Below are 17081 nucleotides of genomic sequence, written 5' to 3' on the forward strand. Positions count from 1 at the left end.
CCAAATTACCGGATTGTCAGATATTCTTGAAAGTTTACTTACAGCAGTAGCATGGTTGCTTTTACTACATTGTTATATAAAATCCGATATTCGAGAAAATGGAAATTTGTTCAATTATATTATTAGGGGCTCGATAAGGAAAATAGTTGCTTGATTAAATCTCGTTGAGAGGAAAACCCTGATGGTTGTTTTCCCTTCGGAAGAGAACACAGTAAGATTTGGAGTTTTTGGGTGAATTTTGGTTGAAAATATTGAGGGGCGCCAAAAAATAAGGAGGAGTATCAGGAGCCAGGTCCAAGATTGAGCTCTTCGTCTTATTCATTGATTGGCAGATATTTTTGAACATTTATTTACAGCTGTAGCATGATTTTTTAAACTATATTTTGAAATAAAATCAAGGATTCGTGAAAGTATATTGTCTTTTTATGAAACTGGAGACTTATGAACATGCGGCATTCTGATTGCCTTTTCAATTGTTATATGTAAAAATTGACTTCAAGAACAGAAGGTCCTTTTTTTATTATGTTTGCCTACATCCATTGACTGTACCATTGTTTCCAGTCAAAAATTCCTTGTTATAGATCAGATTCTTGTTTTATAATTTTTCGGTATATCTATCTAATAGCCATACCATTATCCGTAACAATAAATTTTGCAGGAAGGCAGGAGCTCTCATCTTAGAGGAAGTCTTTAGCTTACAATTTATATTAAAAACAAGAGCTTAATTGGAAGTTAGGAGGTCGTATATTTGATAAAGAACAGGAGCTTGTTTCCCACAAATATATGTATATATATATATATATAATAAATAAAACAATAAGTCGTACGAAGAATGTCAAGATTTCATGTATTAGAAATGCCCACGTGCAGGAGCTCATTCTACGTCGAATGACAGGAGTTCACATGTTAGAAATATCAAAGGACAGGAGCTCATTGTACGTCGAATGGCAGAAGTTCATCTATTAGAAATATCAAAAGATAGGAGCTCAAACTTTTGTGTTTCTGTGAGTAGTGTCTTGACAAAGAAGGCAGGAGCTTAATTGGAAGACAGAAGGTTGTATATCTGATAAAGAACAGGAGCTTGTTTCTCACAAATATCAAAGGACAGGATGAGAGGAACCCTGTAGGAAACTACAGGAGGGGTTTATAGATTAAAACGGCCATTTGAGAAAGGGTTGTATAGGTCGAATAGGAGGCTTTAGATCATATTGACTTATCGAGTTACAACAGATATATAAATTGAACAGGCCGTCCCGTTTTCATCCGAATCATTTATTATTGTCGACGATGTCAACGTGATCTTGTACTGATTGTCTGCCCAAAACTGTACCATTGTTTCCAGTCAAAAATTCCTTGTTATAGAGGTTAGGATCTCGTTCTATGATCGTTCGGTATATCTAATAGTCATGTAGTACCATTATCCCTAACAACAAGCTAGAACCGACAGCACGGATTCCACTAATTGTTGAACTTTGTGAATTGTGACGACACGGTCCCTTGGGGGAGGAAACTAGGCGCCGGTACAAATCTGCCACTCGTAAAGGTCCCAGGCATGCCGAATTCCCCAAACAGGGGCGGTAAAACAAGCATCGTTACAAGAGCCGGGGGGGGGGTTACAATGGAAAGGATCCCAGTGAATGCTCCCAACCGGGCCAAGTGTCGTTAGCCGGTTTTCAACAATGAAACCGCGCACCCTCTGAAAAGCGAGACGCGTCCATGAATACAGTCGTCCCTCTCGACCCGTGTTAACCCTAAACAGTGTTATGAAAAGGTTCACATCGATTTGAACCGAGGGGTCGGAAAAAGGGGGTGCAGGGCGAAAATCGCCCCCTCACACAATTTGAATAAACACCACTGTTATTAAGCCCACGCGGCTCTATGATTCTCTTCTTGCGAGTTGAATATCGGTTAAAAAAAAAAAAAAAAAAAAAAAAAAAAAAAAAAAATTCCACCGGTCAAAACAACCGCTTATCGCCCTCCTCCCCTCACAAACAGTTCAAGTGTGATAAGAACCTTCTGTTTATACATCCTCGGATCGTTTTATTATCCCCGCTATCGTATTAAAAAACCCGCCAATAACTCGCTCAATCGAAATATGATAAAACTAAATTAACAAAGGCTTAATTTATAAAACCGTGGATAATTGTCGTCCGAACCCAGCAGGCACAAGAGATAAAACATTTTTCGACAAATGATTTTTTAAACAATGGCCTGTACACAAAAAAATCGTGAGCTCTGTTGTATGGTATGTTGATTTTACGCAAATTTCCCTTGAATTTTCTCGAAGCCGTAGCTTTATTCTAAAATATAATAAAACACATCATACTACAGCTGTAACTCCTCCTGTCCTTTGATATTTCTAACATATGAACTCCTGTCATTCGACGTAAAATGAGCTCTTATTCTTTGATATTTCTAATAGATAAACTTTTGCTATTCGACTACAATGAGCTCTTATTCTTTGATATTTCTACTAGATGAACTCCCGTCATTCGATGTACAATGAGCTCTTATTCTTTGATATTTGTAATAGTTGAACTCCTGTCATCGATGTAAAATGAGCTCTTATTCTTTGATATTTCTAATAGATAAACTCCTGCCATTCGACTACAATGAGCTCTTATTCTTTGATATTTCTAATAGTTGAACTCCTGTCATTCGACGTAATATTATCCTGCACTTTGATATTTCTAATAGATAAACTCCTATCATTCGATGTACGAGTTTCTGTGGGTTTTTTTCATATTTGTAGGAAACAAGCTCCTGTTCTTTATCAAATATACGACTCCTAACTTCCAATTAAGCTAGAGACTTTTTAATATAAATTGTAAGCTCAAGACATCCTCTAAGATGAGAGCTCCTGCCTTCCTGTAAAACTTGCTACGGATAATGGTATGGCTATTAGATAGATACACCGAAAAATCATAAAACGAGAATCTGATCTATAACAAGGAATTTTTGACTGGAAACAAAGGTACAGTCAATGGATGTAGGCAATCATAATAAAAAAGGATCTTCTGTTCTTCAAGTCAATTTTTACATATAACAATGGGAAAAGGCAATCAGGGTGCCGCATGTTCATAAATCTCCAGTTTCATAAAAATACAATATTTAATCAATTTCTTTTATACTTTCACGAATCCTTGATTTTATTTCAAAATATAGCTTAAAAAATCATACTACAACTGTAAATCAATTTTCAAGAATGACAATCGGTTAATAAGGTGAAGATATCAATATTGGACCTGGCCTTGCTCCTGGAACTCCACATTGTTTTTAAACTCCCCTTCAGTATTTCCCATAAAGAATCGCCAAAACCTTCACATCTGTTTTCTTCAGAAAGAAAGGCGATATTCTTTTTTAACCTATCAGATTTCGCTCTGGGCGAGCTTCAATCCAGTATGATTTGGCAAAATGAACTCTTAAGGTAGTTCAATTGAACAAATTTCCATTATATTTTCTCAAATCCTTAATTTTATTTCACAATGCAATTTAAACACACATGCTATAGCTGTAAATCAATTTTCAAGGATATCTGAAGTGGCGTGTGGTTGGAGGAGCTCAATATTAGAGCTGGGATCCTCCTGATACTCCACATTGTTTCTAGGCCCAACTCTTAAATTTCCCACCAAAAATCATCATTTCTTACTTATTGTTTTATGAGAAGGGATAGTTTAAAACAGCAAATATCAGTGAAATACTCTTTCTTCCCTTTGGCAATTAAACTAAACCAATCTAAAACCAAATATATTTTCAAAATACAAGCTCCTGCTTTAAGTCAATTCCCACAATATCCTTTTTCTCTTGTAGACTTTTGGGTTCTAAAGAACCGACCGCGGTCCTATGGAAGTTTAATTGAACTAAGCTTAATGTAAAGCTTGATTTCATGTTAAAATTTACAGTTTTACCTGTGGTTTGCTCATGATACCTTATCCCTTAATGTTTACCCTTACGCCCAATCGACATATTTTTAGCGAACCGGCTAGAATTAATTATAGGATGACTAATTACACGTCTTTCTGGTCAATCAGGTTCAATACGGTGAAAGTGGACAGGAGCTTTCTTTGAGTCGTGCATCAAGTTTGTTCTACGCCCGTTTTAACCCTTGTAAAAGTCGATTTTCCCTGCCCTCTATTATTTATCACGGGTTTTTACAGGTGAAAAACGGCGAAACAGGCACTCGCCATGAATAATCCGGGCCCGGTTTTAAAATAAACACCGGGGAATTTTCAAGACAACCTTTCTACCGGAGTAAAGGGCTGGCGGGTCGGTCTGAAAGGGCATCAGTCACACTCCGTACTTCCGAGAGGGAAAACCTTAAATAATTGACGCCTATTGAGCGGGTGCCTCGGGAAAGCGGCCCCGATGCATTTTACATCTACGTCTTGGGGGGGAGAAATGAAAATCCAGACTTGGCGAGGCACAAAGGAAGAGAATATGCCACCCAGTTAAACGCCCAGGGAGAAAACGCGCAAAATAAATCACCCCTCTACGGTATCATTTTCATCCGATGCACCCCGCCTCCCTAGAATAAAAATACCCTTTCGACCCGGTGGAAATAGACCGGGGGGTAAATGATTAGCCCGGGGGGATTTAAACGCACGATTTACGACATGCAGCATAACCTTGTGGTGCCGAGTGGCAAATTGGGTCGTCCCAAGTCAATAATTACTGTTCAGGCGGTTATACAGATCAATTGGCATACAACGAATGGCAAATATTAGTAAAGGATGAGCTCCTATAATGCCCGAAATCAATTGTTTAATGACACAGGTCAAACCACGTCCTGTGAAAATAAATCACGCCTTACCATGCTTAATTCCCATAAAAACACAATTTCATATTCCTTTTACCATAAAGATCAAGTTACACGCCAAAAAATTATTATTGATTTTAAAAATGGAAAAAATGTTGTAGAACTCGCTACTAGTGCTGAAAAACTACAGAAATAGGTCACGTCCATCGGGAACAAGCCACTTCCAAATAACCTGCCATGAAAGTAATTCTGAATCCTAAACATAAAAGACATTTTGAGGAATTGGCTAGCATGGTTAAAAACACCCTAGGGAGATAAGCCCCGCCTTGTAAAAATAAGCCACGACTGCTTCAAACAAACCACGCCCACAAAAAGTTACTCTAATTAAAATAAAAACCTCTAGTGTAATGGTTTATGCCTATTTATTAAGTAGCCATACCCATTTAAACTACAACGGATTAGCCCCCATTGAGAACAAGTTACGCCTAAAAGTAGCAAGTTCCTCATCTCACTAAACCCCATTCTAGTTCCTTTTTCCATGCACGTGAATTACCAAACAACTAGTCAATAGAACACATTTTAAACTCTAATAAATCAAATCTGTTTTTGGATTTGGTCAGAGTTTTTTTTTCATATCACTGTTATTTTCCCAATACTACGTGTTATTAGGATGGGCAGGAAAGAAGTGAGCTCTTGTATCGAAATGGTATAAATTACTTGATATTCCGTCAGAATTGTTTCATAGGAGCTCACTTTTCTCTTTTTATTTGCTAATTAGAAGAGATATCAGGATTGGAAGACTGGAATGTCCCCTCCGTAGGAGCACACTATCAGAAGGTATCAACATGTGAAAGGATGATGTGTGTATCAGAATGATTAAATTTGATTTTCTATTTTGTCAGAGCTTTTTCATAGGAGTTTACGTTTCTCTCTTATCAGGAGGTATCAGAATGAAAAAAATATAAATGAATTCTTGTATCAGGTTGACAACAAGTTATGTATTTGGCTTGAGTTGTATCATAGGAGCTCATATTCCACTAATACTTTCCCTTTCGGGAAGTATCAGGACAGAAAAGGTAGAAGTGTATCGGATGATTACAAGGTTTTCATAGAAGCTAGAATTTCACTATTTTGTCCAATATCCGATGGAAAGAGTAGAATTGTGCTCTTGTATCAGGATGGCATAAACAGCTCGGTATTCCGTCAGATTTGTTTCATAGGAGCTCACTTTTCTCTACTTATTTGCTAATTAGAAGAGGTACAAGGATTGGTGGACTGAACTTTTTCCTCCTTAGGAGCTCAATTCCAGGAGTTCAGTAAAATAAATGTCTCAACGATTAGGTCCGATGAAGACATCATTCTGAGAATTGGGAATCCAGGTGACAGCAAGTTAAGGTCGGCTCTATTGGGTCTCACAGTGGATCCTGTTAACATTAATCCTTAAAAAAATCATATAAACTTAAAGGACCAGGTATATTGTCACCGAGGTCTACCCACCCTAGGGATGTAGTGGTTGGAAGGAAGCTAGTTTGTACAGAAATGGCTGTTGGGGGGGGGGTGCCAGGATAGCTAGTATAAATGTTTAATCCGACAGGTTAGTTTGACATGAGCTCAATTTTCGGTATTATCTGCCAATATGATACGGATTGAGAAGGCAGAAGTGAGTTCTTGTATCAGGATGAATAAATCAGGTTTTATTTTTTGCAAGAGTCTTTTACTGACCAATATCAGGCCTTATAATAACTAGAATGAGCAAAAAAAGCATCAATATAAGAAATGGTTGAGCAATTTTTCCAAACAGTTTTGAAGTATTATCCCGATCGATAGGCCAACTCGTCAAACCGGTGTGATATTTTAATTAGACTTTTATCAACTGGGGTTGGGGGAAGATGGGTGAATACGTAATTGGTGTCCGTCTAAGGTTGAAAAGCCGATAACGCATCGACGGAACCTTCATTTATTCATCGGAGATTGGAGCTGGGGTGGAACCCCCTCGCGACCCCCGACTCGATACCTCCTTCACCCCTTATTAGCCCCATTGTGCACCCGTGGCATTGCGCCTCCCGGATCCGATGTCCGATTGGGCCAAATTGCCATTCCTGCAGCCAGTTTTATACGTGGATGACACTTAAAAGGCCGGCTCGTGAGAAGCCGTCGATCCCGACGCATTCAACAACGGATTTAAGCCTTATTTAAGGTTATTATTACAAAGCTCAATATCAACATAGACTCGGAAAACTCTCAGAACATGGCTAACAACACTAGTTAAACTAAAAATACACATATTACAAGTTCTTTCTGTATCTAAAGTTAATAGATTACAACCCTAACCCAACGATAATTCAAATGGGCGTTATGTAAGTAGGTGATGTGATCTCCAATGGGTTTGGGTTAACTTTAATGGAAGATATTTAACTTCAATGGGCTTGAGTTAACATTAATGGATGATGTTTAACTTCAACGAGCTTGGGTTAACTGTATAGGGCGTGGTTTGACTTAAATGGACTTGGGTTAACTGTAATGGGCGTGGTTTAACTTCAATGAGCTTGTGTTAACTGTAATGGGAGTGGTTTAACTTCAATGGGATTAGGTTAACCTCAATGGGCGTGGTTTAACTTCAATGGGCTTGGGTAAACCTTAATGGGTGATGTTTAACTTAAATGGGCTTGGGTTAACTGTAATGGGCGTGGTTTAACTTTAATGGGCTTGGGTTAACTGTAATGGGCGATGTTTAACTTAAATGGGCTTGGGTTAACCTTAATTGACGATTTTTAACTTAAATGGGCGTGATTGGGTTAACTTAAATGAACTTGGTTTTCTTTGAATGGGGGGTGGTTTAACTTTAATAAGCGTGGCTTAACTGTAACGGGCGTGATTTACATTTAACGGGCGTGGGTTAACATCAATAGACGTGGTTTAGACCTAATTAGCGCGGTTTAACTTTAGTTGGCGTGGTTTAACTTTAATTGGCGTTGTTTAAATTTAATGGGCGTTGCTTCACGCTAAAGGATATCGTGTTACCCTCCCAGGGCTGGCACAATTTTAACATATTTAACGTATTTTCGGGATAGATACTTATAATTTTTGCGTGACCAACTTTTTGTTAAGTTAGATAGGGTTATGAAAAGGTTATGTTAGGTTCGACAAAGTTACGGGTTAAGACCCAGTAGTGACAAGTCAGATTAGGCAGAATCAGGGTAAGGATTAGGGCAGGTTAAGTTAGGTTACCCCCTTGGTTCAGAAAGGATTATGGTACGATATGTGGAGTTGAATTACCATATCTATAAGTTAGGATATGATGGTTAGGTTTAAACTGTCAGCATTAGTAATAGATCTGTACTGTTACAGTCCTTGACAATGTTGGGACTAAGTCGGTCTTCGAGAAAATTTGAGATCGCCTATAATAACATAAATATGTCAACCTGTAGACATAGTTGTTTTGCCCTGATGATTGCCCTAAAATAGGTCGAAAGCTTGGCTGTAGTAAACCAATAAATATGCTTTCTTCTTAAAGAGGATACCTTGATCCACATAATAGAGACAGGTTGGATAGAGTGTGGGTTAGAAGAGAGTTATGGTAGAGTTGGATTGTAATAGGGTTAGGTTAGGTAGAGTCATGGTAAAAAAAAAAAATTAAACTACTTAGGATTGTATATGATTTGGTTGCAAAAGGGTTATATTGCATACAATAGGCGGAGTTGAATTAACTTAGCGTTATGTTTAGAGCAAGTTTAGTTAGTAATAGGTTACGTGACTTAATGTTAATGGGCGTGTCTTAGCACCAAATGAGAGGAGTCCAAATTTAGTGGACGTGGCTTATCCCATTTGGTGTGGTTTAGCATCCTAGCAAACATTCTTGGTTTTGGATCATCGATCGAGTTGTGTCTCTCGTAACAATTCTCAACGGACAGAGGTTATTCGTCAAAGAAACTTGGAACATATGTTTTGTGAATGAAAATTGTCGTTTACAAATGTTTTGAGTTGTTCAATTTGCATGTACTCCGCGGCTATCGATTTAAAAAATAGACAGGTTATCCATGCATCAAATTGACCGCCTTGATCGCTGCCTATTGTACGTGCTATCACCTCCTGACGTCCTCAGGGGCGTCAATTCTCCAACATAAACGTCAATTTTTACGGTCCGCGCCGGTTCTAGTCTAATTAAATTCTTTTACTGTCTTTGAAGGAGGAGACGATAAAAAGAAAAACAGGCAACGCAAGCAGTGCAAATGGCGTCTACACGTGCTTGTAATCCTGATTTGTCTTTCAGGCCGAGCACTTTACGTTAAAAAACCGACTAGAAAGTCTTAAGTCGGATCATCTCAGGTCTAAAGTCAAAAATCACTCACTGATAACTTAGCTTAATCCAAGCTTGAAGATTCTTCGGCAGCGTGAAGCCAGTCTTCAACGGACCCATTTAACAGAAGATAACACGACACCAAATCGTCGAGAATAATCGACAAGCTTCCGCCTCCTGTCGAGACCCCCCCGGCTCTTGTCAGAATTGATTTGAAACGTCACCCGAAGGATTTTTTTTAACGAAACCGACTCAAATTGAACGCAGAGAAAAGAAACGAGGCGGAAAACAAAATTAAAACCATCCTAAAATAGATAGGACATTCCGGCTCGAAACATTTCCACAAAACGCCCACCCCTTGTCGTATGGACATGAACAGTTAAGTACATCCGTTATTTATCGATGGACATGGTGAGAAAACCGTGGACCGAGATCCAAAAGGTTACTAAATTGAACTAATTAATTATCATTTTTTAAATTAAATTTTTATTTCTTGAGTTTTGGAAGTAGAAAAAGTGTGAGGAATTAGCCACTACGGTTAAAAATACTGTATTGATAAGCCACGCCCGAGACATGATCCATGACGTCAGGATAAGATAAGCCACGCCCCGTGTAAATGAACTATGACGTCATAAGAAAAAGTACGCCCAGTGGTGATTGTTTATATTTGTTGATGACAAGCCACGCCCACAAGTTAATGTGTGTAGGTCAATTACACAAGTCAATCGAGCAATTTATAGAAAATGATATTAAACCACGAGCTCCTATTCACTTGTAAGTCAATTTTCACAGACTAGTCATTAAATTTATAAAATGAAATATACTAAGAAAGTATGAACTCCTGTTTATCTACCGTATTCATTGTGATGATCGTACCCATTTGAAAGTCAAGTTAATTGTTGAGCTTTTTCTCTTTAAGTTTTCTTCTTTTGTTTTGGGAAGAATTTTTCTTTCATCTGTTGACCTTTCTGTTTCAGATGTGGCCTACCGCCCGCAGGAGGTTGCCGAAGGTGAGTCAACAAAACCTTTCGTTTATAGTAAGGCCAGACGGTCAGATTCGACCCCTTCACGGTTTTCACCCCGTGCCCTCGTAGATTTCCCAAAGGGGCCGGCCCTTTTCTGAAATTAAAACTCGAGAGGGTCCGTTCGGTTTCGCCTCTCCTGGCCCGGGATCGATACGAAATGTTTCCCATTTCGACCTGATTTAATTCCTTTTGTTGATTTCTATCAGGCAGTTGATCCACGAGAATCCTTATCGTCGTACTCGGTTAGAATGGTATTTTAATTTTCAGGGTGAAACGACTCGGGAGGGTTGTAAATTTTCAAGAAAAGTGGTCTCGGTTCGGTTAACAAAAGGTCCCCGGAGAAAGATTTTCAGAGGTGCCTTTTTGAAATCCGATATCTGCCTGGGAGGTTGGTAATTAGACGTGAGAAGTCCAATCCCGCCCCCACAATAGGACGGGTATGGTCATCGCAGTCGGATTCAAAAAGGGGATCTAAGCTAAGTCCCCACCCTTAAGTACACCCAGCCTTGTAATTTATGAGGACAACTTTATGAAATAAGCCTCCACGTTGGCAACTTAAACCCGAGGTTTTATTTTTAATTAAGTAGCTTTTTTGGATTTTTTTCACTCTCCCTGATACGGATACATACGCTTGTCGCCTCAGGACTGTCTGAGAATAATGTCCAACCTTTGTTTTAACCCAGTATTTTATTTTATTTGGTATTTTGACTCTTAAAGGGGGCCATTAGGCGTATGAGCGGTTAGGAAAGCTTCCCGTCGAAATTTATATCCCAAGCCCATTTCCCAGTCCGATAGTTTCCCTCCGGGCTGCGGCTGGTGAATAAATTTACAACATAGTTTATTTAAACGAAGGAAAAACCCGGAAGCCCGGGGTTGGACGTATTAAAAAAAATAAACCAGCCCTTTTTTGGGGATTGGGAGGTCGTAAAATGGAAACTACTTTTCCTCATGGGAAAATGAGGGATTCTTCTTTCCCTGGGAACCGATCTGTGTTTGTATACGAGGTTTGATAGGAGTAGGTGAATGAGCCCGCAAACGGCATTCGTGCACGATCGGCTCGACGCGTCACCGCGCCGTTCCCACCCCGTTAAACGCTCTACTCGATTGCTTAACATTCCTGAACTCAGGAAAACTGGAGAAAAACTGCGAAAGCAAGGTCATAAGATGGGGGAAAAATTCGAAACGTCCCCTAACCGTCAGACTTATATCCTCCGATAGCCCACAACTCAGAAAAGCTATAATTCCTTCAGATTGAACTGGCTAATTAGGACACCATCCTGGACTAAGTATAAAGTCCAAAATATATTAAGTACGTCATGATTAATTTTTAAGTCGCCCAGGTAGAAATTATGCTTTAATTTGAAAATTAAAAAAGAGAGAGAGAGGGAGGGAGTAAGGAAAATTTTTGGGATAAACTACGACGTACTTTGTCTCTAATCTAATCAGGCTGCTTAAAACCGCGATTAAGCCTCAAGGAGGGTTAACCCCCCCTTTTAGGTGCTTAGTTCTTAATCCGCGTAGCCGAGAGCAGGCAGTATATAAAAACTTTTTCCCTGCTAGTTCAGTCCATTTTTTTCACCCCGAGATCCAGCGCGCGCGCACGCAACAGTTGGCCTTACACCCGCGGACGTGGAAGTTTCCGCATAATGCCGGGCCGGCCGAAGTTTAACTTCGGATAAAATACACCCCAGATCCTCCGGGGGTGGGGGTTGGATCCAAAGACAAATCCAATAGGGGGGACTAAGCCGATCCGGATAATCTCCCCCTGTGTATCCGAGATTAGCGGGTTTGCTTAAAATATCAGGAGTTGGGAGTTCGACAGAAAGGGCCTCCCTTTTCACCTCCCCACCCGAAAATCATTTACGCCCCTTGGATGACAATTTTTCCTCAACCCCCTTTCAATACATCACCCCCTTACCCTCTTAGAATCTGAGACGTCTCATGTTGTAAATTCCCGACCTATTTGTCCCTTTTTTTCTTTGGTAAATGAAAACGTTAGCTGGCATAATTTATCTATCGGAGCTTACGGGGGGGGGCGAAGTCCTTCCGGGGCTTCGCACGTGGGCCTGACGCGTGGGACAAATCGGCTTCCAGGGCTTGTTTGATGGCCGAGGAGCACCTTGGATATTTGTCCGGGATTTACTCCGACCTGGAAGACAAATCCCTCCCCACATCATGGAAATGGGAAAAATTATTTAAAACCCAACCATGTTTGTAACAACGAATGATAAATATTTACCCCATTTCCTACTCCACTTAAATCCTTTTTTTAAAATCCGCGTTGTATGGAAATCCTCTTACGCCCTTGATCGTTTCGCCCCAATCCGTCAACACGTCAAAAACACCCCCTATTATTCTCACGGGGGTGCGGAGTTTAAAAACACTTCAATTGAACAATCGGTGACTCTTGGCCCATGACCCGACAACATTCAAGCTATGATATAGCCAAAACCTTTTGTAAACATACAGCCCACCAAAGAATTGTTGTAAATTGAATTGTTTTTTTTTCTTTGTGATTCCTGTTTAGGACAAATAGAAGAAAAATTATAAATCTCCAAGCCTTACAGGCGTATTTTAAACAATACCATCTTCGAATAAACATACCGCCCCCCAAAATTTTATATTGACTCTTGAAAACACGTTAATGCAGCTGATGCTAAATAGTCGTTAAACGTTCTCATGAGAAATGTACCCATATCAATTCTTCATTTTAGCAATAAACCGGGGATTAATTATCACAACATAACGCCCACCAAATTTTTAAATATTTCATGGTGAATATTGAACTAGTGAAGGTGTAGTAGATGGCGAAAGGGTGTCGTGATTGATAATTTGTGGACTTTATTATTCCAAAATTAAGAAATGCCTCAAGCACTGACATTGTACATTACGCGCCGACCAAAATTCAACTTTGTTTCCCTGTTTTGTTGAACTGCTGGTGGCAATAATTGGTCATTACCATGTAAATCACTACCAAATTCAGCAGGACTTATAGATTTAGCCAACTATCTAATACCACACCTTATAGCTTAACATACCTCCCAGCATAAGTTGAAATTATTTTTCTAGATCTGAAGACCTGACAACATACTATCTATCAAAGTTAAACTTGTTGCAAAATAACCTTGAAATGTGGGAAAATCATTATTGGACCTTACCAGTCCATATTAAGAGGCATTTTTGTCAACGTACTATAAAAGATAAACATACCATCCACCATAAGTTCAAATTGTTCCTAGGAAATATTGAACTATTGAAGTTGAATTTTATGGCGAAAGGGTTAATAAATCTAGCTTGGTTAATTCTATTACTTACCAATCCAAAGTTGAAGAAATATCTGTAATCAGCACATCGTTCACGAACATACCGCCCACCTAAAGATAAAATTTATCCCTAGTAAATATTGAACTGGTGGAGTTGTTGGCGAAACGATCAGGAAACAAGCTAGGCAATTGGCGGACTGTAAAAATCCATAACTTAAAAGGCACATTGTGTTTTCATCTGCCTCTCAGTTTTAATAAGACAAGAAGGTTCAAATGGTCAAATAGAACAGGACCCGGCGCTCGTAATCACCGGTGTGGATCCGCATAGTCTCGACGTTCTATGTATGTACTTTTATTGCATCATTCCGTTGAGAGAAAAAAAGACCCAATTGAGTTCGTCGGCGAATTGAATTGTAAAGTCGGCAGGTCGAACTGTAATAAAAACTCTGGGACCGGGAATGCGAAAGGTTAATTGACTTAGTAAAAAAAAATCGTGGGTGGGGGTTCCAATTAAAAGACCTCTCTTCTAATATCCTCCAATTAACTTTTTTCCTCCTTGTCCCGGTAAGTTTCCCGCCCTCGGAGTGGGGGTTGAGCGTGTCCGGTTTTTTCCTCACTTTCACAGTTTCACCACATCGAGACCGGGCGACCGTGACGAATCGCAGCCACTGTCTTGCCTCCTTAGGCCAACCCTTTTCGAAGATAGGACCTGTAGGCACGTTAGCCGACCGGATAATCCGGGGATTTGCAGGTGGCCGATAATGCGTGAATTATATTAACACGGCCCCAGGGGGCGGGAATCTCACCTCCAGGAGGACCGGCCGCGATAAACAGTTCACTAACGGGGGTTTTCACACTTCCGCAAACTTAGAACAACCGAGTAAACGCACTACTAAGTAGTAGTTTTAAGTAGTGATAAGTAGAAAACACAATAATAACGATAATAAAACATTAACAATCCTGAAGGCGGCCGGTATGTTTACCCAAACGGTGAATCGACAAAAAGTGCTTCTTATACTTTTTATGATTTTTAGGATCCATAAATTGCCTAGCATTGTTTCCTAACTTTTTCGCCATAAACTCCATCAACAGTAATCCATAATCACCGAGAAAAATTGAATCTTTGGTTGGTGGTATGTTTATATTGAACCTATGATGACAGGAAGTGTCTTTTTAATATGGATTGATAAGTTCCATAAATTACATGGCCTTGTATGTTATACCTTCCGCCATAAACTCCACCATGAACAATTCAATATTCACGAGGTAAAATTTCAACTTGTGGTAGGCGGTATGTTTATCTACAAGGTGTCTTGACAACAAGTGTCTCTTAAACTTTGAATTAGTAAGATCCACAAATTTTCCTGATATTGTGTCCTAACCCTCGCGCGAACAAATCCACCGTCAAAATTTCTATGATGTTGATTGGGATTCGGGATGTTGTGGTCTTCAAACATACAATGTTATTATATCAACGCCCAAGCTTTCGACAAGTTTTATTGCCTTCTTCAGGGGATCTACAGAGACATAAGGACATAATCATTTAAATAGTTATAAATTACTGTAAATTACAATAATTGTACTTACAGATACAAAGTCATAACATAAACACATTACACATTTCACGATATGTATATATACAAACTATATCCATATATAATAAATAAATAAATAAAAACCTCTTCTTAATAGCTTCTTACATATATATGCATTTTTTTTAACAGTAACAATTACTTAACAATTGGTATTCTTTGGTTACATAAATATCACAGGCGTTTGACTAGAAAATTGTGTTTATCACGTTATCAGGTGGGAGGTTCCCCACACTATCACCTGCTGATAACAATTATTTTCCACAATTTTTAAAACAAAATCTTCATTTCTTGTACATTGGTAATTCTATGTTATCATCGCCTGTTATAATAAATAAATATGTATGCAAGTATTGTTACGATCTTTAGAAAGAGGCCTTGTCTTTTTCTAGAATCCCACTGTACTTCACACTCAAATTATTCAAATCTGTTTTTAAATTACATGCCATGTTATCCTGATAAATAGATATCATTTCTCTCAAAAGTCTACGACCTGTATTTTGTTCTGAAGCCACTATTTTGACTCCATCGAAATCAAAATTATGTTTCGTAGCATGTGTATGTTTGGGTAGTGCTGTTCCCGGCCTTTCTTCATCACTGCAGTCATACTTATGTTGCCGCACACGTTCCGATAAATATTGTTTCGTTTGGCCGTAATGCTCAGTGGGACATTGTGCACATTTGATGCGATACACTTCATTAGATTTTTTTTAATAGAGGTTCTTTACTTTTAAGTTTTGTGTAAAAATTCTTACCCACTTTATTATTAAATTTGTAAACAATTTTTGTACTATCTGTTTTTTCTTTCAACATTTTTTTTTAACTTACTTGATGTTCTAGCTACATATGTAACTGGTTGATAAAGTTTTTGCTCGACAAGTATATTCTCATTCCTTGTTGCTCTTGTCCTGTTTTCCATTAATCTATTTATTAATGATCATGGGTAACCATTATCTATTAACATAGAGTGCACTTTTTTCCTGTTCTCACTGTGGAAACGATCATCGCTCAGTTTCAGAGCCCTATCAATGAGGTTATAAACTATGTTAACTTTCATTGTTACAGCTTCCTTACTGCGGCTGCATGTACGTTGGCGGTAGCTCGGACGAGAAGGGGGGGACGTGTTGAAGGGAGAGACAAGTGATGGTCGGTGAGGAGGTGAAGTTTATTTATAGGTGTTATGTTGAGCGGATGGTTAGGGATGGTCGGCTATCTGATCGCTCTGGGTCTCAAGAGAGGCAGCGGAAGGCGCAGCCCACGTTATCTGGGCTCGACTGTTCGACTGTTCCCGTTTCTGACGCTGGGGGAGCCTGACCACCTCCCCCTTGCCTCCATGTGCGATTCAAGAGTNGAACCAGGTGCGGACGTTAAAGATCCTCTTGTCTTGTTGACGATGAGTAAATCGGGAAGCAATGTTATGTTGAGCGCCACGGTATTTTTGGGGAAGGATAAATACCGAAACCAAGGGATAAAAAGGAAAAGAACAGTAGAACAATAGGAAGAAAGGGAAAAGGAAGGGTAGCGATGTAGCGCTTCTGGCTCTCTTCTTTCTGATGGCGCTTCCAACCAGGGTTATGATGGGAGCTAGATGATAAAGTTCTTCCTGCTTCTATCCGAGTTAATTCGTTAACACAAGCAAGATATCTTAAGGTATTAGGGCTTAAAACTACGATTGAAAAAAATGAATATTAATCACAACTATTCTATTTACAAGTACATAGACAAATCCTTTTAAATTAAAAACTAACAAAAGGCCGAAACTTATAGCTAATGTCTCTAGTCCAGAATTATCAGGCCTGATAAGAAATTGGAAATGTACCAACTCACGGGATCACTCTTCACTTGCCGGGATCAGCCCCTTCCTCTTCGTAGGAACTCTTCGATCAGCCCGACTTGGTTCACAAACCACACATACACATACACTTTTTAAAAAAACAATATTTTCTTTTCCTCGCGGAGACCACCTCTTCCTCGGAACGTCTATATCCGACTGACTCTCCTTGCTGTTTTTTCCTTTGTTTTTTCAGTCTCGGAACCAGTGCCCTCCCGATCAGGATCTTGCAGGCCGCGAATCGATTCCTGCTTCTCGCGCTTCTCTTCTCGGTTCGTCCCGCCACTATTTAAGCTTTATTAATTTTTTTTCCCGAG

At 39.3% G+C, this 17081-nt stretch overlaps 1 protein-coding gene across 1 annotated transcript in view; it reads left to right on the top strand.

Moving 5' to 3' along the window:
• LOC106662963 (agrin-like) overlaps positions 1 to 17081 on the top strand; it is a 190272-nt gene that overhangs the window by 47125 nt on the left and 126066 nt on the right. Inside the window, 1 exon segment of the mRNA XM_024226944.1 lies at positions 10031 to 10063. Within this exon segment, the coding sequence (XP_024082712.1) occupies positions 10031 to 10063 (33 nt within the window).

This window comes from Cimex lectularius, unplaced genomic scaffold (genome assembly GCF_000648675.2).
Source record: "Cimex lectularius strain Harlan isolate CLEC.00 unplaced genomic scaffold, Clec_2.1 scaffold14, whole genome shotgun sequence".
In the NCBI taxonomy this organism is placed as follows: Eukaryota; Metazoa; Arthropoda; class Insecta; order Hemiptera; family Cimicidae; genus Cimex; species Cimex lectularius.